Source organism: Gorilla gorilla, chromosome 19 (assembly GCF_029281585.2).
Source record: "Gorilla gorilla gorilla isolate KB3781 chromosome 19, NHGRI_mGorGor1-v2.1_pri, whole genome shotgun sequence".
Lineage (NCBI taxonomy): Eukaryota > Metazoa > Chordata > Mammalia > Primates > Hominidae > Gorilla > Gorilla gorilla.
In genome coordinates this window covers 74,464,894-74,492,500 of record NC_073243.2, presented here as the reverse complement: position 1 = coordinate 74,492,500, position 27,607 = coordinate 74,464,894, and the positions used below count along the sequence as shown (strand labels likewise).

The following is a 27,607-nucleotide window of genomic DNA, read 5'->3' as shown; positions in this document are numbered from 1 at the left end:
AATATAGTGGTATGATCATAACTCACTGCAACCTCGAACTCCTGGGCTTAAGTGATCTTTCTGCTCTAGCCTCCTGAGCAGCTAGGAACAAAGGTGCATGCCACCATGCCCAGCTATTTTTTGTAGAGATGGGGTCTTCATATGTTCCTCAGGCTGTTCCCGAACTCATGGCTTTAAATGATCCTCTCACTTTGGGAGGATGACATGAGGTTGAGAGTTTGAGACCAGCCTGGCCAACATGGTGAAACCCCGTCTGTACTAAAAATACAAAAAAATTAGCCAAGTGTGCTGATACGTGCCTGTAGTCCCAGCTACTCGGGAGGCTAAGGCAGGAGAATCACTTGAACCCAGGAGGCGGAGGTTGCAGTGAGCCGAGATCACGCCACCACTTCAGCCTGGGCAACAGAGTAAGACTCTGTCTCAAAAACAAAAAATAAATAAAAGAATTATGATACAGTTCAACAGTTAGCAGATCCTTCTTTTGTGCAATTTTCTAAACAATTAAGATGAATTAACTCATATAATCCTCCTACTGCTCCAGTGAAGTGGAGGTACAGTTATCCATCCCCTTTCGACAGGTGAGGAAACTAGTATTCGGAAGTGCTAAGTTCTCTAAGGCCATGCAGTGGTAAATGGCGGAGTCAGGTTTCAAATTTAGGGAAGCTACTCCAGAATCCATGTGCTTAACCATTATGCCCTACTACACTACTGGTTGTGACCTGTTCTGCTTCTCAGGGTCATCTGGACTCTCTCCTACATTTGCCTCATGCCCTATCTGTATAAACTGTGAACAGTCTTTGGTTCTGTTTCATGCATTCCAGAATACTTTTTCTTCTCTCTGGATGCTGATCAATACTTAGTACACCTCTGTTCAGTGGCATTCTACGTAAGCTGTGACCCTTGTAAGGTACTTTGTGACAGACCTATCTCTTTCATCAAGGAAGACCTTTTTCATTTTTCAGAATTATTTTTCCCTGTGAAAACAGAGCATTTTCTCCTTGTGAAAATCTTCACTGACTCACAAAAGTGGTGTTGAATACCTTCTCTTTTGTGCTACCTCTGATTTGTTGTATTGCTGTCTTACATTTTTAGTAACAGAACTGTGGAGATATCAGGGTGAAGTGTGTATTAATCTTTATTCTACTTCTAAAAAATGCTTTGTTTCCTAAATGAATCAATCAACAAATATTCTTTGTAGAGAGAAGGCTAAGGATTTGAGGCTTTGAGAAGACGGTTCAGGTTGTTAATTTGTGTGCATGAGAATGGGGTATACATGAGGTTGGTATTGCCACTGACATCCTAGATGAGGGACTTTTTCAGGAATAGGAAAAATGGTGCAACTCAGACCCAGCTCAGCAGGTGAAATTCTCCCTCTCTCTTGGTGGTTGTAAAAGAAAGTCTTCTCCTTGGGGTGGGAGTGAGAGTGTGGGAGGGAGGAGTTTCATTACAGGGTCCCAGGAAGCCAGGTCACTACTTCTTAGTTCTGTTACAGGCCATCCTTCTCCCTGGCAAGCTCAGCTTCTCTCTTCTTTCATTCCTACCTGGAATGGTTAATACTGAGGGTAAAGGATAAGGATGGATTATTAATACAAATGTTAATAAGTAATAAATGAAAAATACCACTGCAAATGATAGGCTCTTTAGAGATTAGTATCTTATAACAAAATACAAGTATTTGCTTTATAATTATGTAAGAAACTTCTGAAATGTTAATTTTGTTTAACTTTACCTGAAACAGTAGTCAGATGTTGTAGAAAACTTTCCTTTTTTCTTTTTTTTTTTTTGAGACAGAGTCTCACTCTGTCACCCAGGCCGGAGTAGTTAGTGCAGTGGTGCAATATCGACTTACTGCAATCTCCACTTCCCGGACTCAAGTGATTCTCCAGCCTCAGCCTCCAGAGTAGCTGGGACTATAGGCATGAACCTCTATGCCTGGCTAATTTTTTTGTTTTATTTTATTTATTTATATATTTTTTTTAGACAGAGTCTCACTCTGTCACCCAGGCTGGAGTGCACTGGCGCGATCTCTGCTCCCTGCAACCTCCACCTCCTGGGTTCAAGTGATTCTCATGCGTCAGCCTCCTGAGCAGCTGGGATTACAGGTGCATGCCACCACACCCAGCTAATTTTTGTATTTTTAGTAGAGACAGAGTTTCATCATGTTGGCCAGGCTTGTCTTGAACTCCCGACCTCAGGTGATCCGCCTGCCTCCTCAGCCTCTCAGTGTTGGGATTATTGGCGGGAGCCACTGCGCCCAGCCCTCAGCTAAATTTTTTTTTGTATTTTTTGTAGACACGGGGTTTTGCCATGTTGCTCAGGCTGGTCTCGAACTCCTGAGCTCAAATCGATCTGCCCGCCTCAGCCTCCCAAACTGCTGAGTTTATACGTGTGAGCCACTGCACCTGGCCAAATGTAGAAAATTTTCTAAAACAAAATGCGCGAATGTTGTGAAAAGTTTTTGATTGCTTCAAAGGTGGTGGAGAGCCATTGAAGGTTTTTGATGAAAAATGACCTATGAAGAATAGTATTGTAGAGAGCAGTGTGGAAAGAAGTGAAGAGGATGGAAGTGAGGGGGGGCCTTGTCAGTGACAAGGTAGTGTTCACAGTTCCAGATGTGAATAAATTCAAAGTAAATTATGTCATATAATTCATGGTAACTAACCTCTTTCACTTTTATAATTGACAAAGCTGAGGTTTGGTGTGGTTAAACAACTTACTGAAGGTTACAAGTGGAGTTAAATATAGATTCCTGTCTAGATTCCAGGATTTCTGACTTAGGAAGCAAATAAGAAGGAGAGTTACTGTGGTGGAGTGTTCATGGCCAATATAATAAACAAAAACATTAAAAAAAAAAAGAAGAAAAAGAAAAAACAAGGGAAGAAAAAGGAAGAACAAGAGTTGCTAATATAGGATTTCTTGTATGATTTTCAACTACCATAGTTTCATTGGCAATAATCATTGCTTTTTTAAAATCATGACAAAATTATAAATTGAAACATTAATTTGATTTGCTGCTGCTTAGGTTGTTTAAATGTTTTTTTTTTTTTGTCTTTGTTTTTTTTTTTTTTTTTTTTTGAGATGGTGTCTTGCGCTGTCTCCCGGGCTGTTGTGCAGTGGCGCTGTCTCGGCTCATTGCAACTTCTGCCTCTTAGGTTCAAGCTATTTGCCTGCCTCAGCCTCCCAGGTAGCTAGAATTACAGGCAGCCGCCACCACACCTGGCTAATTTTTGTGTATTTTTAGTAGAGATGGGGTTTCACTGTTGGCCAGGCTGTTCTCAAACTCCTGACCTCGTGGTCTGCCCGCCTCGGCCTCCCAAAATGCTGGGATTACGGGTGTAAACCACCACACCCAGCCTATTCTTGAACTCCCGGTGGCTCATGCCTATAATCCCAGCACTTTGGGAGGCCGAGGCGGGCAGATCACCTGAGGTCAGGAGTTCAAGACCAGCCTGGCCAACATGGTGAAACCCTGCCTCTACTAAAAATACAAAAATTAGCTGGGCAAGGTGGTGCATGCTTGTAATCCTGTCTACTCGGGAGGCTGAGGCAGGAGAATCGCTTGAACACGAGAAGTGGAGGTTGCAGTGAGCCGAGATCACGCCACTGCATTCCAGCCATGGCGGCAGAGGGAGACTCCATCTCAAAAAAAAAAAAAAAAAAAAAAAAAAGACAAAAAAATTATCTATTTATAAATATATTGCTGCTTGTCTGTTTTTGGAATTAAAGTGTTCTTACAGATGTCTCTGTGTGGTTAGCAGTTCTTAGAATTGCCTAGGTAGCATGCAGTAATACTAAATATAATTATAAAGGCTACTAGATGGATCTTATTGACCAAAAGACATGCCAAATGGAGGCATCAGTACTGCACTTTGCAAGTGACAATTTAATTTTTTTCCCATTTTTTTTTTTTTTAAGGGACAGGGTCTTGCTCTGTTGCCCAGGCTGGAGTACAGTGGCGTGATCACGGCTCACTGTAGCCTCAAGCTCCCAGGCTTAAGTGATCCTCCCACCTCTGCTTGCTGAGTAGCTGAAACTACAAGTGCGCACCACCATGCCCGGCTAATTTTTTTATTTTCGTTTTTGTAGAGACGGAGTCTTGCTCTGTTGCCCAAGCTGGACTTGTACTCCTGGACTCGAGCAGTCCTTCTGCCTCACCTCCCAAAGTACTGGGATTACAGGCATGAGTCACCATGCCCAACCAACAGTGTAGTTTCAACAGAATATCACTCATCAAATTAACTTTGCGTTGATGTGAATTAACATTTTATTTGTTTTATAGTTATATTTAATTTGTAATTTTTTCCAGCTTTTTGTTAAAAAAGTATTTTTTTATATGTGCCTACTATAAGCTGAACATTGTTCTAGATACCTAGATACATCAGAGAACAAAACAGACAAAAAAAATCTTGCTTTTATGGAACTTGCATTCTAATAGGGAGAAATAGATAATAAAGGCTGGGTGCGGTGGCTCACGCCTGTAATCCCAGCACTTTGGGAGGCCAAGGTGGGTGGGGCTCACTTGAGCCCAGGAGTTCAAGAATAGCCTGTGCAACATGGCAAAACCCTGTTTCTACAAAAAATAGAAAAATTAGCTGTGCGTGGTCATGCAAGCCTGTGGTCCCAGCTACTCAGGCGGCTAAGGTGGAAGGATCATCTAAGTCTGGGGCAGTTGAGACTGCAGTGAGTGAGCCATGATTGTGCCTCTGCACTCCAGCTTGGGTGACAGAGTGAGACCCTGTCTCAAAAAAACAACAAAAAAGATAAATATAAACAATAGAAAGCTGTAAGTGCTATAGGGAAAGGGAACATGTAGAGCACGATAACATGGATCAGAAGTGCTAACTGGGAGACAGGTTGTAATTTAAACTAGGGCGGTCAAGTTAGGCCTCCTTCAGAAGATGACCTTTGAGAAGACTTGAAAGAGATTAGGAAGTTGACCATGTAGATATCTGGGAGAACGGTGCAGGCATAAGGAACAGCTAGCGTAAAGGCCCTAAGGCAGTAATGTGCCTGGCACGTTCATGAAAAAAGCTCTTAGGCGAGTATGGCTGGAACAGAATGAACAAGAGGGAGAGAAGGAGGAGATGACTGACATCAGAACACTAACAGGAGGACCTGTAGGCAATTGTAAAGGCTTTTCCTTTTATGCTGTTTTTTTTTCTTTTTTCCCCCTAAGCCTTAGTTTGTCTGTAATTATAATGATTTTGAGCATGATTTTTGAGTAATGGCATAATTTGAAAGATGCTTTTTAGGAAGAATGGAAATGACTTGGTAATTGATTATATAAGTGTGGTGAGAGGGACTCATCAAGATTATTAGTTTTGTAGCTGGTAGATAGTGGCAGTAGTTGCTGAGATAGAAAGCAGGATGAGCAGAATTTGGAGGCTGAGTGATAGGGAAGATTGTAAATTCAATTTTGGACAATTAAGTTGAGGTATTTCTGAGACATCCAGGCAAAGCATCCTGATGACTGCTAGAAATATAGGTTTGTTGTTGAGAGACATCTAGCCTGAGATTATAGATTTTAGAGTCATCAGCATATGTTTGGCTATTGAAACTCTGAGAATGAACAAGATGAGCAGAAAGCCTAGGACAGAACCCCGAGGGACAGATAGAGAAGGAAGATCATGCACAGGTGGCCAAGAAGGAGGTAGAAGGTAAATCAGGGTAATAAGTGTCATGGAAACCAAAAGGAAGATTGTGATAGGAAAAAAAATGTGTGGTCAATTGTGTCAGAATTAGATGAAGTAAAATGAGAAGCATCTTTATTATATTTAATGACAAAGTGTAATTATTTTAACATTAAGCAGTAATTCAGATTATATGAGATTACGTCACAGTTTGTTTTTTTGCCAAATCAAAACATCTTTACTGTTTTAGTTATCTACTTCTATGTAACAAACCACCTTAAACTTAGTGATTTAAAAGAATAGCCAGTATAATTTTTCTCATGACTATAAGTTGACTGGAGGTTAGCTGCTTCTTCTGGTCTTACTTTGAATCTCTCGTGTAGCTGCAGTTAGCATATAGCATGTTCACCATGGCCTTACTTACATAGCTGGTGCCTTGGTGGGACAGCTGGAAGGCTGGCTCCGTTGAAACTTGGGGAAAGCACCTTCCCTTTCTCTAGTCTTTCCAACAGTGTATCCAGACTTCTTACTTGATGATTCTGCATGGAAGAAGACAACAAGGGTGTGAATATTGAGAGATGTGATTTCTTGAGGCCATTTTTGGAGACTAATTAACATATCCACCTAAAAGTAGTTGCCTTAAAGCCTAATCTAGGTTCTTTTTTTTTTTTTTTTGAGATGGGGTCTCTCTTGCCAGACTGGAATACAGTCACGGCTCACTGTAGCCTTGACCTTCCAGGCTCAAATGATCCCACCTCAGTCTCCCGAGTAGCTGGGAATACGGGTGTGCACAACCATGCCCAGCTAATTTTTAAATTTTTTTAGAGATGGGGTTTCGCTGTATTGCCCAGGTTGGTCTCAAACTCATGGGCTCAAGTGATATTCGTGCCTTGGTCTCTGAAAGTTTTAGAATTACAGGCATGAGCTACCACGCTCAGCTTTATCTAGATTTTTGAACTCTTTAAAAAGAAACACGTTGGCTGGGCGCGGTGGCTCACGCCTGTAATCCCAACACTTTGGGAGGCTGAGGCGGGTGGATCACGAGGTCAGGAGATCGAGACCATCTTGGCTAACACGGTGAAACCCCGTCTCTACTAAAAATACAAAAAATTAGCTGGGCGTGGTGGCGGGCGCCTGTAATCCTAGCTACTCAGGAGGCTGAGGGAGGAGAATGGCATGAACCCGGGAGGCGGAGCGGAGATAGCTCCACTGCAGTCCGGCCTGGGCGAAAGAGCGAGACTCCATCTCAAAAATAAAAAATAAAAAAAAAAGAAACACGTCATTTCATTGATTCATATACACATGCACACATAGATGTGTATATGTACATACATGTACATGTACACACACATGCATAAACACATGCACACATGCATGCACACATACATTTCTCTTTTTATTCCTAATAGGATTCTCAGTATGTAACTGTTCAGGATAAAAGATACATTTCCCAACTGGGCATGGTGGCTCACACCAGTAATCCATGCACTTTGGGAGGGCGAGGTGAGTGGATCGCCTGAGGATCACCTGAGGTCAGGAGTTCGAGACCAGCCTGGCCAACCTGATGAAACTCCGTCTCTGCTAAAAATACAAAAAATAGCTGGGCGTGGTGGCACGCGCCTGTAATCCCAGCTACTCAGGAGACTGAGGCAGGAGAGTCGCTTGAACCTGGGAGGTGGAGGTTTCAGTGAGCTGAGATCGTGCCACTGCACTCCAGTCTGGGCAACAAGAGTGAAACTCCGTCTCATAAAAGAAAAAGATACATTTCCGAGCTTTTCCTGTTGCTAGGTATGGTGGCTCTGTGGCTTAGTTCTGGACAGTGAAATGTAAGTGCAAGAATATGGACAACTTTTGAGAGGAAAATTAATGGGAAGAGATGTATCCTCCTTTTTTTTTTTTCCCCCCCTGCTGTCTGGAAACCACAGCAGCCTTTTGGACCATCACCTAGACTTGTTGAATTTATGAGGGCAACAAGCTGTGGTCCTGATTGTCTTAGACATATGTCAGTCCTGACTTTATTTTGGGTTTTTGTTACAGCCAAAACTAATTCTATCAGGCTTTTGTTTTGTTGTTGTTGTTTTTTTTGTTTTTTCATTAAAAAAAATACCAGTTTTGCTTTTCTGCAGATATCAGCAAAAAAAGTAAAAATTAGTTTTATCGAGGTATAGTTTACACACAGTAAAATGCAACCAATTTATGAGTATAGTTTGTGAAATTTTAAAAATGTAAGCATCTGAGTAATCACTACTACAATCAAGATTTAGAACATTTCCAAAAATGTTTCTTTCAAGCCACCTTGCTGTCAATCCATTTTTCCCTCCATTTACCCCTAAACCCAGGCAAATCTGTTTTATGTCACTATAGGTTAATTTAGCCCATTCTAGAATTTTATATAAATGGAAACACTGTACAAACTCTTCTGTGTTTGACTTACTTTGCACAGCATAATGCTTTTGAGACTTGCCCATCTTGTCTCGTGTTAGTGCTTTGTTCATTTTTATTGCTAAGTAGTAGTATGTTTATGAATCTACCATAGATTATTCATCTTTTGATAGACAAATAGCTTGTTCTCGGTTTTTGGCTATTCTGTATAAAGCTACTGTGATCATTCTTGTACAGGTCTTTTTGTAGATATACGTTTTTATTTCTCTTGGAAGCAAAATTGCTAGATCACGTGGTAAGTGTATATTTATAAGAAACTAGCAAACTGTTTTTTAGAGTGATTATTGCCATTTTACACTCTCACCTGCAAAATTGGAGAATTCTGCCTCCTCCATATCCTTGCCTACACTTGGTATTGTTGATAATTTTAATGTTAGCTATTCCAGTAAGTGTGTAGTGCTGTTTAATTGTGGCTTTAGTTTGCATTTGCTTGTTGACTGACATTAAACCTCTTTTCTTGTGATGAGGTCTCACTGTGTTGCCTAGGCTGGACTCAAACACCTGGGCTCAAGCAATCCCTTCTGCCTTAGGCTCCTGAGTGGCTGGGACTGCAATGTGCATCGCTATGCCTGGCTAATGTGTACATCATTTGTGAAGTGTCTGTTCAAATTTTTTGTCCATTTGAAAAATTCGGTTGCCTTTCTATTGAGTTTTAGAGTTTAGAGTTTATTTTGAGCTTAAATATTTTGGATAGAGGTATTTTGTCACATAAATGTATTGTAAATATCTTTGTCCAGTCTGAGTCTGCCTTTTATTTTCCTGATCATGTCTGTTGAGGATAGAAATTTTAAATTTTGATAAAATATGTCAGTTTTTTTTTCTTTTTGGTGTGTATTTTTTGTATTCTAAGAAATCTTTCCTTACCAATGATTGCAAAAAATTTTCCTATACTTTCTCATTGTTTTATAGGTTTAGTTTTTACGTTTATTATCTGTTTCAAGTTAATTTTTATGTATGGTGTAAGGAAAGGATTGGAGTTCCTTTTTTATTTTTTCCAAATTGATACCCAATTGTTTGAGTATTGTTTGTTTAAAAGGTCTTCTCATTTGGATTATCTTGGCATTTTTCTTGAAAACAAATTTATATATGTGTGGGTTAATTTCTGATTTGTTTATTTCATTGATATGCCTGGCCATTCTTACTCTACTATCACAATGTCTCAGTTACTGTAGCTCAGTTACTGTCTTAGTTACTATAGCTCTATACATGAAATCATGTAGTGTACAGTTCTCTGACTTGTTTGTTTTGAAAACTGATTTGGTTACTCTGAGTCTTCAAATTTACATATACATTTTAGAATTAGCTTGTAAATTTGTAGAGAACTGCCTGCTGAGATTTTGGTTGAGATTGTATTGAATCTGTAGATTAGTTTTGAGAGCCTTACTTTCCTAACAATATTAAGTTTTCCAATCCATAAACACTATATATCTTTCTATTTATTTTAAGTTCTCCTTAATTTTTCTCAGTAACATAGTGTTAAGTGTACAGGTCTTGCACATATTTTAAAAAATTATTTCTAAGTTTTAATGTTTTTTGTTATTATCTTAAATGGCGTGAACCACTGCACCCAGCCTGTTTTGAAGTTTTATTTGTGAACTTTCCAATGTCATAACTAATATATCTCTTAGAGGTAAACCTAGTTCCAATACACCTTTTTATAAAATATCTTTATTGGGATGTAAGGTGAGAGAAAGGGAGTGATAAGATGAAAGTGAAGTGGTCTACTAATAAGGTAGAAAACAGTGTGACTGAGTGTGATCTGAAGAGAGAACTGTTGTAGTTAAAGATTTGGATATCTTGGTTTGTGGTTTTAGAATCAAAGCAGCACTGGGTGTCAATTAATTCTAGAATTGGACATGAGGGTAAATGGCTGAATAATGGTAAAGAAAATGAAAGACTAGTGTATTGAATGCGTTTTCCACATTGATTAAAATCACCCTGTAATAATGAAGTTTTTACTGTTGTAATTAATTAATACTTTGTGTATAGATTTTTTTCTTTTCTTTTTTTCTTTTTTTTGATATGGAGTCTCGCTCTGTTGCCCAGGCTGGAGTGCAGTGGCATGATCTCAGCTCACTGCAACCTCCAGTTCCTGGGTTTAACTGATTCTCCCACCTCAGGCTCCCAAGTAGCTGAGATTACAAGCCTGCGCCACCACACCCAGCTAATTTTTGTATCTTTAGTAGTGACGGGGTTTCACCATGTTGGCCAGGCTGGTCTCAAATTCCTGACCTCAAGTGATCCACCTGCCTCGGCCTCCCAACTGCTGGGATTACAGATGCAAGCCACCGTGCCCAGCATGTGTATGTATACAGTTTTTTTTTCCTTCTATCGTCCAGGTTGGAGTGCAGTGGCGCAATCTTGGCTGACTGCAACCTCTGCCTCCCGGGTTCAGGCCATCCTCCTTCCTCAACCTCCTGGGTAGCTGGGACTACAGGCTTGTGCCACCATGTCTGGCTAATTTTTGTATTTTTACTAGTGATGGGGTTTCACTATGTTGGCTAGGCTGGTCTGGAACTCCTGACCTTAGGTGATCAGGCTGCCTTGGCCTCCCAAAGTGTTGGGATTGCAGGCATGAGCCCCTGTGCCTGGCCATATATATTTAAAGTTCTGACTGTCATTGGATTGCAAGATTCATGAAGGCAGGAACCTTCTTTCTTTAAAACCAGAATATCATCAGTGCTAGGCATAGTCAGTACTCAATAAATATTTATTGAGTAGTTAATTATAAGAGTGACATCAGGGCTTTGGGTGGAGAGTAACAGAGCTATCTTTATTTCTTCACATCTTAAGTCCTTAAGATCTCTTATATAATTCCTCTTTTTTTTTCTTTTTTCCATTCCCACTGTATTATGTCAATTCAGGTCCTCTCTGGATTATTGCAAGAATATTTTAATAGGCTTCCCTGTGCTTACACTGGCATTTACCTTATACTGGTAATTTCCTAGTTCAGCCTCCACACCACAGCCTTGATGATTTTTTAATTATTAATTTTATTGTGCTAAAAACACATAACATAAAGTTTACCATCTTAACCATTTTTAAGTGTACAATTCAGTATTGTTACATATATTCACATTATTGTACAATCAATCCCCAGAACTTTTTCATTTTGCTAACTGAAACTCTGTATCCATTAAATAGCAACTCCCAGTTTCCTCCTGCCCCCAGCCCCTGGCAGCAACCATTCTGCTTTCTATCTCTATTAATCGGGCTGCTCTAGCACATATAAGTGGAACCATATAGTATTTGTCTTTTTGTAACCGATGTATTTTACTTAACATAATGTCTTCAAGGTTCATCTGTGTTGTAGCATGTGTCAGAATTTTCTTTCTTTTTAAGATGGAAAAATATTCTGTTTTATGTTTATGTCACGTTTTGTTGATTAATTCATCCATCAGTGGATACTTGGGTTGCTTTTCACCTCTTGGTTGTTGTGAATACTACTGTGAACGTGGATGTACAAATAGCTCTTCAAGATTCTGCTTTCAATTCTTTTGGGTATATACCCAGAATTGGAATTGCTGGATCATACAGTAATTATATTTTTAATTTTCTGAGGAACTACCAAGCTGTTTTCCATAGTAGCTATACCATTTTACATTCCTACCAACATTGCACAAGGATTCCAGTTTCTTTACCTCCTTACCAACACTTGTTATTTTCTGTTTATTTGATAGTAAAAGTTTTTTGATCCTAGTGTGAAGTGATATTTCATTGTGCTTTTAATTTGCATTTCCTTAATTATTAGTGATGCTGAGCATCTTTTCATGTGCTTATTGGCCATTTGTTTACCTTCTTTGGAGAAATGCCTATTCAAGTCTTTTGCTCATTTTATTTTTATCTTTGAGACGTAGTCTCGCCCTGTGGCCCAGGCTGGAGTGCAGTGGCGTGATCTCGGCTCACTGCAACCTCCACCTCCCGAGTTCAAGCGATTCTCCTGCCTCAGCCTCCTGAGTAGCTGGGACTACAGGCGTGTGCCACCACGCCCGGCTAATTTTTGTATTTTTTTTTTTTTTTTTACTAGAGATGGGGTTTCACCGTGTTAGCCAGGATGGTCTCGATCTCCTGACCTTGTGATCTGCCCACCTCAGCCTCCCAAAGTGCTGGGATTACAGGCATGAGCCACCGCGCCCAGCATTTGAACCACCGCGCCCGGCCTTTGAGCCACCGCGCCCGGCCTTTCTGGCTAACTTTTTGTATTTTAGTAGAGACGGGATTTTGCCATGTTGGCCAGGGTGGTCTTGATCTCCTGACCTTCCTCGTGATCTGCCTGCCTTGGCCTCTGAAAGTGCTGGGATTATAGGCATGAGCCACCGCACCCGGCCTTTTGCTCATTTTAAAATGAGGTGGTTTGTTTTTTTCTGTGTTGAGCTGTAGAAATTAAAAAACATATATAATCTGGATTTTAATCCCTTATATATATGATTTGCGCAAATTTTCTCCCATTTCTCTGTAGATTGTCTTTTTACTGTATTGATTATCTCTTTTGATGCCCAGAACACCTTGGCGATATTTTAAAATCTCAGATTTTTTTTTGTTGTTGTTGAACAGAGTCTCAGTCACCTGGGCTGGAGCACAGTGGCACGATCTCGGCTCATTGCAACCCTCACCTCCTAGGTTCAAGCAATTCATGTGCCTCAGCCTCCCAAGTAGTTAGAATTACAGGCGTGTGCTACCACACCTGGCTAATTTTTGTATTTTTAGTAGAGATGGGGTTTCACCATGTTGGTCAGGCTGGTCTCAAACTCCTGGCCTCAAGTGATCCGCCTACCTTGGCATTCCAAAGTACTGGGATTACAGGCGTGAGCCACCGTGCCTGGCCTAAAATCTCAGACTTTATCAAATTACTTTCTATGACTCAGAGCTTAAACTTCTGTTTTTTGGAATCGTATACAGCCTGATTTGGAACTCTCTGTCTGGCTTTTATGTATACAGTTGGCCCTTTGAGAGGAATTGGCTCCAGGACTCTCCTGCTGATCCCCAAATGCAAGGATGCTGAAGTCCCTTATATAAAATGGCATAGTGCTGTATATGTATAACACATACACCCTTGCTCTATTTTCTGCCTAGCAATTCAAACTCTAGTAAGGGAAAAATACTTGAAGTTCAGAAAGTGTCAAGATTTATAGTATTCTCTCCTGAATGTTCATCATATTCATCTAGATAACCTCTATTTTTTGAAAGATACCAGAAATCTCTTTTCTAACCACCTACTTTCTTAGGCAGAATGGAATTGAGCACTGAATCCTGTGTATACTTCTGTTACAGCAACTGAAACATTTTCATTTGCCCATTTGTTTACCTGTCTTATTTTGCTTTTCTGGACTGACAGTTCTGTGTAAGCAGAGTCTTTGTTAATAGTTCTTTTATCATTAATCTAACCCAGTTTGTGGTATGTAATTAAATAATAAATGTTTGTTAAGTGAATGTTTAGTGAGTAAATGAAGGTATTAGTTCATTCTCACACTGCTATGAAGAAATACACAAGACTGGATAATTTATAAAGGAAAGAGGTTTAATTGACTCACAGTTTCACATTTCTGGGGAGGCCTCAGGACACTTACAATCACGGCAGAAGGCAAAGGAGAAACACCTTCTTCATAGGGTGGCAAGACAGAGTGCGACATGCAAGCAGGGGAAATGTCAAATGCTTATAAAACCATCAGATCTTGTGAGACTCACTCTCAGGAGAACAGCATGAGGAAACTGCCCCCATGATCCAGTTACCTCCACCTGGTCCTGGGAATGTGGGGATTACAATTCAAGATGAGATTTTGGGTGGGGTCACAGCCGAACCATATCAATGAAGAAATGAATTAATGTTAAGTTAGTGTTATTAGATCTCCGTAGTTGCACTAGAATAGACTTTAATTCTGGTTGCCTGCACTGGTAACTGTACTTCAGTGATTTCTGGGAGAAAATAGCACTCATTTTCAAGCTTCTTTTTGGCAGTCCTTAGTGTCTTCCCCCAGCACCCAGCAACTTTGTAGCAGATCTTTGTTATTGGGTAGAGGTTTTATTATGGCTTATAGTTGTATGTGACCTTAGCCTAGAAGGGTTGTTTCTGATTTGTAAGTCATTTGAAATCTCTGTAAGGATGTTCATCAGATAGAATTGCTCATATTATTTTAGATATATTTACCATCATTGTTGTTATTGGGGGTAGACCACAGAGCCTGGGAAATAATCCTTTGGTTGGTTTTCAAAATTAAGCCAAAACAAAAAATGGTATATTTTCCTCTCTTGCATTAGGACTGTAGCTCTTGTTATGAATTCTGGTAATAAATTACTTCATCGAAGTCAAATAGTTTATGATGTTCCTTGGCAGGAAAATCTTGAAAATATTTTACTGTTATAGCAAATTTCACACTAAGCTATATTTCAAAAAGTCATTAGTAAAAGTTCTGGAAAAAGAACAGTCACCATCAAGTGATGTGCTACCAAAAGATGGATTGCTACTATTTTAGATGATTTAGCTGTGCCAATTATATGGGATTTTTATGAGTTATGCCATGCATGACTTCCAGTAAAACTTTGATTTTAAATGTAAACATTTATTTAAATGGTTAATTCACTCCTAATATAAATACTAAGTTGTATGTCCTTGTAAATTTTTTTAAGTGTTAGAAATTGTCTATATATAGGCACATTCTGCATTGAAATAAATGAAATAATTTTCATCCTATCTTTTTGGTGACAGTATTTCTATTTGCTGAGTGATGAAAAAGTAGTTATGAAATGAGGTACAAACTATGATAGATTCTTCTGTAAGTAGAACATTTCAAGTATTATCTTGGTTCTTGCAAGAATATTTAGCACTTACAAATGAGTTTTCATTATGTTCAAATGTGGTCAGCTGCAAAGAGAGTAGTGACTCAGATTATTCAGTGTAGGAATAGTCCAGAATTTGACCTTTAAATTGTTTTGGAATTTGTGTTTGAATATTGATATCTCTGAAAGAGGTATGTGCAGCACTTTCCACAGTATAGTAAACAAAACAGTGATGTCTTTGTCTTGAAAAAAACTGCAAATTCCCCAACTGTTTCTTTACAATCTAAAACAAAACTACCTTTATTTCTGTATTGTTGCAATCTTCAATCTGCTTTTAGTCTGGGATATAATAATTTGGTCTTAAAAGGTTTTCAGCTTTTGAAAATCTTAGTTATCTCTTGCCTCTCACTTACCAGGCTGGCCTGATGTGATAGCACCTGCTTTTCTTTATGGACATAATCATTACTCTAAAATTTGAGAGTTAATTAAAAATTACAATCTAGTGTGATGAACAAGGTAGACAGTGGGCCATTTATTCATTTCTAAAACCTCTCTGTGTGTGTATGTATGTCTGCCATATACCAGCTTTTTTGTGCATAGGGGATCCAGAGATGATAAATAGATATAGTCTTTGAGAAGCTTATATTTTGCAGTTTGATAAGGGGGTGGTGGTGGGGGAGATAGGTAAAAAATCACAATGTATTATCATAAGTTCTGTGACTGAGATAAGGAAATGCCATAGAAATGCATAAGAGGGTCATTTAACCCAGTGTTTGAAATGTTGAGAAGTGCTTTGAGCAGCTGGTCACATCTGAATTGAGTTTTGAGGGATGAATAAAAATTAGCCAGGTAAAGAGGAAAAGAAGCCTGGAAAAACACTCTAAGATGATGTGACCAATATAGGAGGTAAGCCTTGGAATAAATGGTGGCTATCATTTATTGAGCTCTACCATGTGCCAAACTCTGTTAGGAGTTTGAAACCACTTCACTGTAACCTGTGGGGCAGGTGCTATTATTCATAGTTTGCAAATGAAACTGAGAGTCATAACTTCGCTGAAGTCATCACATGGTTAATTAATGGCATTGCTAGTTTAAAAAACTCTAGCATTTCTGGCTTTTTCTGCAGGCTATTTCCTCCCAGCAAAGGACAGTTTCAAGATGGAGGAGATAAATAGTTACCATGCTGTTGAAAGTTCGTGTATGTAGATTAAGTTCTGTAAAGTGTGCAGAGGGATTTATAGTGACTTGTTTGTTCATTTAGAACTATTTACTGAGAGTGTCTTATGTGCCAAGAACTGTGCTAAGAATTAGGAATAAAATGATAAATGCCAAAATTGAGGTAGAGGGTGAAAGAAAGTGGGGACACTGAGTGAAGCCATAGTTTGAAAAAGTGGGATTGCAGAAGAAAAGATAACGATTGAGCAATAAATTTTAGGGGAAGTCAGTAGTCTTAGTTTTTGTTTTTTTACTATGGTAAGTATTAATACTTTGTTTATATGCTGAAGAGAAAGAGCCATAGCAGGGGAAAGATTGAAGATAGAAAAAGCTGTTAGGTCACATGTTTAATTAAGTAGATGGTGAGATGATTCTTGAATTTGTAATAGACATATAATATTAGTAGGATTAGCCTGCTCTTGAGTAATGAGACTTGAATAAATAATGAAAACTCTGATTTAAATGATCACTGTTACCTCTTATGTCTGATTTATGCATTCCTCTTTACTGTCCCTCAGTTGTTTTGCCCATACTCCTGTCTATCATAGCATTCATTATACTGAAGTAGAGCCATTGATATCTCCCTGTTAGACCATATGCTTCTTGTGTGGGAGGGATGAGAAGAGACCGTGTCTGCTGCCACCTAACAACTGGTATAATCCCACTTCAGTAAATGCTTATTGAACCAGTGAATCAGTGAATGATTTGGAGTTTCTTATTTTTACCATTTTTGAACAATTTTCTTTTTAACTTTGAAGGGTTAAAAGGTATATAGTTAACCTGTGAAGGTTTTGTTGTTTGTTAGAAATTAAGTACTTAACACTTTAAGGTATGCCCCAGAATAGATAAATAGAGACCTTTAAAAATTTTTGATGTTGAAAGGACCTTGTTGGTTATTTTTTAGGAAAATCTGTAATTATTATTTTATACATAGGTTACAATATGCTTAAAAATAATTTTTGATATTAAAGCATGGTAAGCAGATATCAACCTTTTTGCTCCTCTTGATAAACTGATTTAAAGGAAAAATAAATTTCTAGTTTTTCTTTATGAATTATACTATTAACAACTACTGACTTATTTTTACATTTGGATTAAATTAAAATTTCAATTTATGTTGACAATAAGAGATAATTTTATAGAAGCTAATGAGTTTCTTAGGTTTATCCTTTTAGAGATTTAAAATCAGTTTATCATCAGAGACCCATTGTAGTGTATGTAGAAGTGTAGGAAAAAGATACTCTCACACTTTTTTGCTGTTTTTTTTAAGCTTTGTGTTTAAAAACCAATGATACAATTTTAAAAAATTGTATTTCCTATGAAATGCGTTGTATAGTTCCCCACAAATATGTTATTTTACCGTTAATGTCATGGGGTTTTCTTGTTTCAGAATCCTGTTCACAAGATTCCTGACTCGCATGAGATAACGCTGAAGCATGGCACTAAAACAGTAAGTTTAAAAATCTAGTTTTTTCCTCTCTCAAATTACAGGGCTGTCATGGAAAAGTGAACTGATAAGATATATTTGTATTAAGGCTAATTATACAATCAACTGATGACATAAAAGCTACAGACATTAAGGAAAAATAGATTACTTTTATGTTCAGTCAAAATAGCCATTTCCTTTTAGTTAAAATAGGAACACTTATTGTCACTGTTATTGTTGGCTTTAAAAATCTCTTATTTTTTAATATAGGAACATTATAAGTGGAAGAAAGAAATGAAACTCAAACACAATTTTGCTTTTTATGGTGTGGGAAAATTTCTTACTACCTTTAGCTTTACTTCTGTATCAGTAAAAGGCATGAATTTGTTCATTTTTCAGATGAATGTTGAGATAAGAAATGAACTTTAAGTAGTTACTGTATGGGTCTAAGTAGTTATTAATACTTAGTTTACAGATCGCATGTTTATATTGTTATATTTACTTATGTTTGAGTAATCTAAACTATTTAAAGATGAATAATATAAAATATTTGAGATGTAAGGTGAAATCATTGTATCTTATTGCAAAGCCACTAAAAAGTAGTAGTTAAATGAGTGAAACATTCATATGAAATGAAAAAAATTATCTTTCCCGTTTCAGTGAAACTACTTTTTTCTAATTGACATGTAAAGAAGTAAGAGAATACATCCCATAATAAGAGGGAAATATCAATCAATAGAGGTAGACCCAGAAATGATATAAACAGGGTCATTCTTACAGTTTTTCTTTTGAAAATATTGTTTTCATAAAAATATTTATGTTAAATATAATGGGTTTATTGTTATTTTAAATGAAATGGAAAAGATGTAAAAATCTCTTAGTTTTAATTTCTAGTGGAAATAGTGATACATATAACTCACATAAACAAAACCTCTTTGGAGTCCTCATTCTTTTTTTTTTTTTTTTTTTTTTTGAGACAGAGTCTCACTCTGTCACCCAGGCTGGAGTGCAGTGGTGTGATCTTGGCTCACTGCAAGCTCCAACTCCCGGGTTCATGCCATTCTCCTGCCTCAGCCTCCTGAGTAGCTGGGACTACAGGTGCCCACCACCACACCTGGCTAATTTTTTTGTATTTTTGGTAGAGATGGGGTTTCACCGTGTTAGCCAGGATGGTCTCGATCTCCTGACCTCATGATCTGCCTGCCTCGGCCTCCCAAAGTGCTGGGATTACAGGTGTGAGCCACCGCGCCCGGCCTGGAGTCCTCAGTAGATTTTAAGAGTGAAGAGTCTTGAAATGAAACTATGTGGGAATTGCTGCCTTAAGATATCATTTCCATCTAATTCTTAATATATTCATTTTTTCTTAAATCAGGTTTTTTATATTTTTGTTCTGAAATTATGATGGAATTCTACTTTTTGTGTTTTTAAGTAAATAAGGAAAAATTGTAGACTGAGTATTTAACAGGAAGCTTTTCTGTCATCTAGTCTGGAGAATTTTACAACTGAGAGATGGGTCATGAGTTTCACAAGTTTGATTTAAATATTCCTTTTTTCGTAAATCAAGTTTTATCTTATAGAGAAACATAACTTAAAAAATACTCCAGTATGTTTTACACATTGAAAATCAATTAGAGTGTCTAATTATACTCTTGGCTTAACTCTTTTTTTTTTTTTTGCAATCCTGCCTTTGTTCTACATGCAAATAAATTTATTTTTAAATAAATGTTGGATTAGAAGGTGACTTTTCTATCTGATCTTTTTTTCTTTTAAACAAGTTATTTTAAAAAGGTCCATAAGGCCAATCTTATTTCTTTCCTATATACTTTACATTTTTGTCCCCCCGTCCCCACCTTACAGGATTATTTAAAAGCAAATACCTGACTTCATATGATTTCATCTGTGAATATTTCAGTGTGAATCTCTAAGAGATAATATTGGGCTGTTTCTGAATGTGCACACGTACACTCTTTCTGAATGTGCACACATACACTCTTTCCTACATAATACCATCTTTATATATCTATTTTTTCAGTAATTAATTAATCTAATATCTCATTAGTGTTCAAATTTCCCCAGTTTTCTCATACATCTTTTTAGAGTCAGTTTGTTCAAATCAGTCTCTTAATGATGTCTGATGTACTCTTAGGAGAATTATCATCATGTTTATTTTTTATATCTCTATGAGATTTTGTGCTTTTTCTCCTTTTAGTGAATATTTAGTGAATATACTTACTATGGCATAATAGTCAACTGAACCCTTCCCACTGAATGTGATGATAAAGTCTAAAGCTTTTTGAAAGGAGGAGAGGGTGATACACATTAATTCTTTTAATATAAATGTTAAAACTGAAAATTTGCTCATTCTCAAGTTGGAACAAGACACTTTTTTTTTTTGAGACAGAGTCTTGCTCTGTCACTCAGGCTGGAGTGCAGTGGTGCCATCTCTGCATCTCGGCTCACTGCAGCCTCCACCTCCCAGGGGTAAGCGATTCTCCTGCCTCAGCCTCCCGAGTAGCTGGGATTACTGGCGCTCGCCACAACACCGGGTAATTTTTGTATTTTTAGTAGAGATGGGGTTTTGCCATGTTGGCCAGGCTGGTCTTGAACTCCTGACCTCAGGTGATCCGCCTACCTCGGCCTCCCAAAGTGCTGGGATTACAGGTGTGAGCCACTGCACCCAGCCTCTGAGCTCTGTTTTCTATTTTTCTAATTACCTCCTTCATATCCTTTTGGTAAATGATGAATCATATATACAGTCAGCAGTAGAGATCCTGATACTTTAGTGAATGGTAGCATTGAAAGCTTCATTTTGTAATTTTGCTTTTTAATTTGTCATCTTTCTTCTTAGGAGAACAGTCAAGTTTGCAATTTATTCTGTTCTTCCTTGATAAAAAGGAATTTGTCTCATATTTGTCAGACTGCATGTTTGTTTTACATAAGATTTAACAATTTTTAGTTCTCCTTTCTTTTAAACAAATATTTAGTAGAGTTTGTATTTTGTGCCAGGTTCAGTGCTGGGCACAGACAAGGTCTCTGTCCATATGGTGCTTATACTCTTGAGGGAAGGACAGATACAGAATAGAGGAACCGCAAATGAAGTTGTAATTTTATATTGTGTTGTAGTGAGATGAACACTGGTGGGGTTAGCCTTATTAGGAGGAGAAATAACTTTTAAATTGTAACAGGAGGGAAGAAGGATAGCATAATGAACGTAGAGGCAAGTGAGTTTGTAGGTGGTGGTAGCAGAAGTTACTTCTAGATTTTTAAAACTACTATTCATTTATTTTTGTTTTTGATTGTTTTTTAAGACATTATTGTTCGGGCATAAAAAATGACTTTGTTTTCACTTGTATATTTTCCTTGACATCTTTAGAGTTCATGTCTAATTTTAACATAAGTATTATTATTTATGTATGATTCCCTTATATTATGAAATCAGTATTTGCAAGTGCTAATTGAAATGAATATGTTATTTTGTCAGTATCTGACTTATTTAATTATAATTATATTCATTACATTTCAAGTCTATTTATTAGGAGAACTGATTTATAGAAACTTCCTTTATGTAAAACGTTGACTCTGGCCAGGTGCCGTGGCTCACACTTCTAATCCCAGCTTTGTGAGTCTGAGGCGGGCAAATCACCTGAGATCAGGAGTTTGAGACCAGCCTGGTCAACAAGTGAAACCCCTTCTCTACTAAAAAGTACAAAAATAAGCTGGGCGCGGTGCTATGCGCCTGTCATTCCAGCTACTTAGGAGGCTGCGGCAGGAGAATCACTTGATCCCAGCAGGCAGAAGTTGCAGTGAGCCGAGATTGCACCACTGCACTCCAGCTTGGGTGACAGAGTGAGACTCTGTCTCAAAAAAAACAAAACAAAAAAAACCTTTGATTCTTTTACTGTGTCCAATGTATGGTAATCGCATTAAATATTCCTAATGCAGTTCTTTTCTTCTTAGAGGGCAGTAGATCTAGGGACTTTCTGCTTTGAGAGAAAGCTACATACAGCTTAGGAACAATGAGTTACACATTGGATATTGACGTGTGAATTGGACCTAGGAAAGTTCACAGGGAAAGCAATTTTTTTTTTTTTTTTTTGAGACAGGGTTTCACCTTGTTGCCCAGTTGGAGTGCAGAGTCGCGATCTCAGCTCATTGCAACCTCTGCCTCCCGAGTTCAAGCAATTCTCCTGCCTCAGCCTCTCAAATAGCTGGGATTACAGGCATGTGCCACCATGCCTGGCTAATTTTGTATTTTTAGTAGAGATGGGGTTTCTCCATGTTGGTCAGGCTGATCTCAAACTCCCAACCTCAGGTGATCCGCCCGCCTTAGCCTCCCAAAGCGCTGGGATTACAGGCATGAGCTACGGTGCCTGGCCTGCAATTTTTTTTTTTTTTAAGACAGAGTCTCGCTCTGTCACCCAGGGTGGAATGCAGTGGCACGATCTTGGCTCACTGCAACCTCCGCCTCCCAAGTTCAAGCAATTTTTGTGCCTCAGCACTACAGGTGCATGCCTCCACACCCAGTTAATTTTTGTATTTTTAGTAAAGATGGGGTTTCTGCATGCTGGCCAGGCTGTTCTCAAACTCCTGACCTCAAGTGATCTCCCTGCCTTGGCCTCCCAAAGTGCTGGGATTACAGGCATGAGCCACCGTGCCCGGCCGAAAGCAAATATTTTATGGAACCAATATAAGTACTATTATAATGTGATTAGTCACTTAAAAATTCAGCTTTAAAAATAATTGTTTAAGGTGAATATACCGAGCCATTTGACCATAAGGGACAGATAATTCTGCTTTGTTCTACTTTGTTAAATAGATTTCTTAAAGCTCCCTTGGTGTTACTCATTTTGGTAATTTGAGATTCATATGGTTTTCATTCAGTTATGATTATCTTAAAAGTTTTCCTCAGATTGTGTATTGAAAATGCTGAATTATTGTAATTATTTGTAAGATTTTTACTTGTACACTAAAGCAACTTAGTTTATCTTATGGAATTGCAGTGATAGCTATTCTGAGTACATGGTTGATGATTTGGGACAAAATTGTCAAATAGATTTAAAGTATTTTTCTTTATTGCAAAAGAATTAATATAGTAACAAAGTCTAATAATATGGAAGGCAACCATCCATTCCTGCTTTTCAGAAGTAACAATAGTTGGTGGTTTGTGCTTCCAAGTCCTATAACATAGGGGCTGGGATTAAAGAACAGAAATGGGAGGTTATAATTGACCATATGTCATTTTGCTCCTGTCATTTTATTTTATTTTTTTAAAACCAGGTGTCTGCTTTGGGTCTGGATCCCTCAGGTGCCCGTTTGGTGACAGGAGGATATGACTATGATGTTAAGTTTTGGGATTTTGCTGGAATGGATGCTTCTTTTAAGGCATTTCGATCCCTTCAGCCCTGTGAGTGGTATGTATTCACTTACTTAATATCTTCATATTTGACTTAATATCTTCACATTGGAAGACAGTGCTGTTGGCTTTGGAATCCCATCTACAATGATTTGTATCAAAATACATTACGTTTATATGACTGTATACTGCCTTCATAATTTAAATGAAGTAAAATGAGCCTTACATTTCTTTTGTTTCATAAACTTATATTTTAGGCTGGGCGTGGTGGCTCACACTTGTAATTCCAGAACTTTAGAAAGCCGAGGCAGGCGGATCACCTGAGGCCTGGAGTTTGAGACCAGAATGGACAACATGGCAAAAGCCCGTCTCTACTAAAATTACAAAAATTAGCTGGGCGTGGTGGCGCATGCCTGTAATCCAGCTACTCGGGAGGCTGAGGCAGGAGAATTGCTTTAGCCTGAGAGGTGGAGGTTGCAGTGAGCTGAGATTGTGCCACTGCACTCCAGCCCAGCAACAGAGAGAGACTCCGTCTCAAAAAAAATTACAAAAGGCTAGGCACAGTGGCGCATGCCTGTAGTCCCAGCACTTTGGGAGGCCAAGGTGGGTGGATCACCTGAGGTCAGGAGTTCGAGACCAGCCTGTCTAACATGGTAAAACTCCATCTCTACTAAAAATATAAAAACAAGCCAGGCATGGTGGCTCATGCCTGTAATCCCAGCTACTTCGGAGGCTGAGACAGGAGAATCGCTTGAACCCGGGAGGTGGAGGCTGCAGTGAGCCAAGGTTGTGCCACTGCACTCCATCCTGGGCGACAGAGCAAGACTCCAACTCAAAACAAAAAAATTAAAAAAAAAAACAACTTTGTTTTAAAACATTCCAATTAATTCTGAGAAATGAGAAATTAACATATGTTAAGCCATTAACCAGGTACCAATCCATTTTGTACTGTTTAGGTATGGTCGGCTAGCATTATGTTTGAAAGGGCCTTCCATGTTGCTACAATGAGCCAGCCTTTCTCTTTTTTTTTTATTTTTTGAGACAGGGTCTGGCTGTGTTGCCCAGGCTGGAGTGCAGTGGCGAGATCTTGGCTCACTGCAACCTCTGCTTCCTGGGCTCAAGACATCCTCCCACCTCAGCCTCCCAAATAGCTGGGACTATATGGGTGTGCACCACCATGCCTGGTTAATTTTTGTATTTTTTTGGTAGAGATGGGGTTTCACCCTGTAGTCCAGGGTGGTCTCAAACTCCTGATCTCAAGTAATCCAACTGCCTCGTCTTCCCAAAGTTCTGGGATTACAGGCATGAGCCACCATGCCTGGCCCGTAAGCCACTCTCTTTTGTGTTTTTGACCATATCTGATCTTTTGGCATATTGCTTTCTTATGGTATCATTTAACTCAGCGGTCCCCAATCTTTTTTGCACCAGTGCCTGGTTTTGTGGAAGACAATTTTTCCATGGACTAGGGGTAGCGTGGAGGTCGGGGTGGTGGGATGGTTTCTGCATGAAACTGTTCTATCTCAGATCATCAGGCATTAGATTCTAATATGGATTGTGCAACCTAGAGATCCCTCGCATGCGCATTTAACAATAGGGTTTGTACTCCTATGAGAATCGAATGCTATTGTTGATCTGACAGGAGCCTGAGCTCAGATGGTAATGCTTGCTCACCCTCCCAACACCTGCCGTGCACCTGGTTCCTAACAGGCCATGGACTGATACCAGTCCATGGCCTGGGCTTTGGGGACTCCTGACTTAACTTGTTTCTTTATCTCCTCTCCAGTATTTCCTGTGGAATATCAAAGGCTTTATCATAATTATATTGTATCACTTCAGATGGCATGTATTGTCTAGTTGTTTCACTGTTAGTGACTAGAAATTAAGGTAAATCCCTGGATTAAGGTAGTGACATCTGATTCCTTCATTGTAAAGTTAATATTTTATACTTGAGATAGGCAAGAACTTCGTAGAGAGATAGTTTGGTACTATGTAACTATCCAGATACTCATCATTCTTTCACTTAATGAGCTTAGTGTCCATTGATGATTTCTTCCTGAATTGGTTATGTCACCGAGGGCTACAAATTGGTGATTTTCCTATTCTGTTATTTCATCTGCATTTATTTCCTGGCATCTTCTTAAAGAAAAACTTTTCCATTGATGTTCATTAGGGATATTGGTCTAAAATTCTCTTTTTTTGTTGTGTCTCTGCCAAAATCCTCAATAAAATACTGGCAAACCGAATCCAGCAGCACATCAAAAAGCTTATCCACCATGATCAAGTGGGCTTCATCCCTGGGATGCAAGGCTGGCTCAACATACGTAAATCAATAAATGTAGTCCAGCATATAAACAGAACCAAAGACAAAAACCACTTGATTATCTCAGTAGATGCAGAAAAGGCCTTTGACAAAATTCAACAGCCCTTCATGCTAAAAACTCTCAATAAATTAGGTATTGATGGGACATATCTCAAAATAATAAGAGCTATTTATGAGAAACCCACAGCCAATATCATACTGAATGGGCAATAACTGGAAGCATTCCCTTTGAAAACTGGCACAAGACAGGGATGCCCTCTCTCACCACTCCTATTCAACATAGTGTCGGAAGTTCTGGCCAGGCAATCCGGCAGGAGAAAGAAATAAAGGGTATTCAGTTAGAAAAAGAGGAATTGAAATTGTCCCTGTGTGCAGATGACATGGTTGTATATTTAGAAAATCCCATTGTCTCAGCCCCAAAACTCTTTAAGCTGATAAGCAACTTCAGCAAAGTCTCAGGATAAAAAATCAATGTGCAAAAATCACAAGCATTCTTATACACCAATAACAGACAAACAGAGAACCAAATCATGAGTGAACTCCCATTCACAATTGCTTCAAAGAGAATGAAATACCTAGGAATGCAACTTACAAGGGATGTGAAGGACCTCTTCAAGGAGAACTACAAACCACTGCTCAACAAAATGAAAGAGGACACAAAGAAATGGAAGAACATTCCATGCTCATGGATAGGAAGAATCAATATCATGAAAATGGCCATACTACCCAATGTAATTTATAGATTCAATGCCATCCCCATCAAGCTACCAATGACTTTCTTCACAGAATTGAAAAAAACTACTTTAAAGTTCATATGGAACCAAAAGAGAGCCCGCATCACCAAGACAATCCTAAGCCAAAAGAACAAAGCTGGAGACGTCACGCTACCTGACTTCAAACTATACTACAAGGCTACAGGAACCAAAACGGCATGGTACTGGTACCAAAACAGAGATATAGACCAATGGAACAGAACAGAGCCCTCAGAAATAATACCACACATCTACAACCATCTGATCTTTGACAAATCTGACAAAAACAAGAAATGGGGAAAGGATTCCCTATTTAATAAATGATGCTGTGAAAACTGGCTAGCCATATGTTGAAAGCTGAAACTGGATCCCTTCCTTATACCTTACACAAAAATTAATTCAAGAAGGATCAAAGACTTAAGTGTTAGACCTAAAACCATAAAAACCCTAGAAGAAAACCTAAGCAATACCATTCAGGACATAGGCATGGGCAAGGACTTCATGTCTAAAACACCAAAAGCAATGGCAACAAAAGCCAAAATTGACAAATGGGATCTAATTAAACTAAAGAGCTTCTGCACAGCAAAAGAAACTATCATCAGAGTGAACAGGCAGCCTACAGAATGGGAGGAAATTTTGGCAACCTACCCATCTGACAAAGGGCTAATATCCAAAACCTACAAAGAACTCAAACAAATTTACAAGAAAAAAACAACCCCATCAAAAAGTGGGTGAAGGTTATGAACAGACACTTCTCAAAAGAAGACATTTGTGCAGCCAACAGGCACATGAAAAAATGCTCATCATCATTGGCCATTAGAGAAATGCAAATCAAAACCACAATGAGATACCATCTCACACCAGTTAGAATGGCGATCATTACAAAGTCAGGAAACAACAAGTGCTGGAGAGGATGTAGAGAAATAGGAACACTTGTACACTATTGGTGGGACTGTAAACTAGTTCAACCATTGTGGAAGTCAGTGTGGCGATTCCTCAGGGATCTAGAACTAGAAATAGCATTTGACCCAGCCATCCCATTACTGGTTATATACCCAAAGGATTATATAAATCATGCTGCCAAAAAGACAAATGCACATGTATGTTTGTTGTGGCACTATTCGCAATAGCAAAGACTTGGAACCAACTCAAATGTCCATCAATGATAGACTAGATTAAGAAAATGTGGCACATATACACCATGGAATACTATGCAGCCATAAAAAATGATGAGTTCATGTCGTTTGTAGGGACATGGATGAAGCTGGAAACCATCATTCTCAACCAACTATTGCAAGGACAGAAAACCAAACACCGCATGTTCTGACTCATAGGTGGGAATTGAACAATGAGAACACATGGTCACAGGAAGGGGAACATCACACACCAGGGCCTGTCATGGGATGTGGGGAGGAGGGAGGGAGAGCATTAGGAGATATACCTAATGTAAATGACGAGTTAATGGGTGCAGCACACCAACATGGCACATGTATACATATGTAACAAACCTGCACATTGTGCACATGTACCCTAGAACTTAAAGTATAATTAAAAAAGAAAAAAAGAAAAACTTTTCCTCATTAACTGATGTTATTTGGTTACCCTGAAATATAGTTACTACTGAAGAGGCAGGATAAAAGCTTAGTTATCTTTCTTTAATTGCCCATTTTAAGCTTAAGGGCTGGTGGTGATAAA

The 27,607-nt window shown here is 38.6% G+C and overlaps 1 protein-coding gene across 2 annotated transcripts in view; it reads left to right on the top strand.

Annotated features, from left to right (window-relative positions):
* The window catches only part of WDR70 (WD repeat domain 70), a 364,079-nt gene that overhangs the window by 33,069 nt on the left and 303,403 nt on the right, over positions 1 to 27,607 (top strand). For both annotated transcript variants that reach the window (XM_031003468.3, XM_031003469.3), the window contains exons 6-7: positions 17,452 to 17,511; positions 22,765 to 22,898. In XM_031003468.3, the coding sequence (XP_030859328.2) occupies positions 17,452 to 17,511; positions 22,765 to 22,898 (194 nt within the window). The remainder of the gene's footprint in view (positions 1 to 17,451; positions 17,512 to 22,764; positions 22,899 to 27,607) is intronic.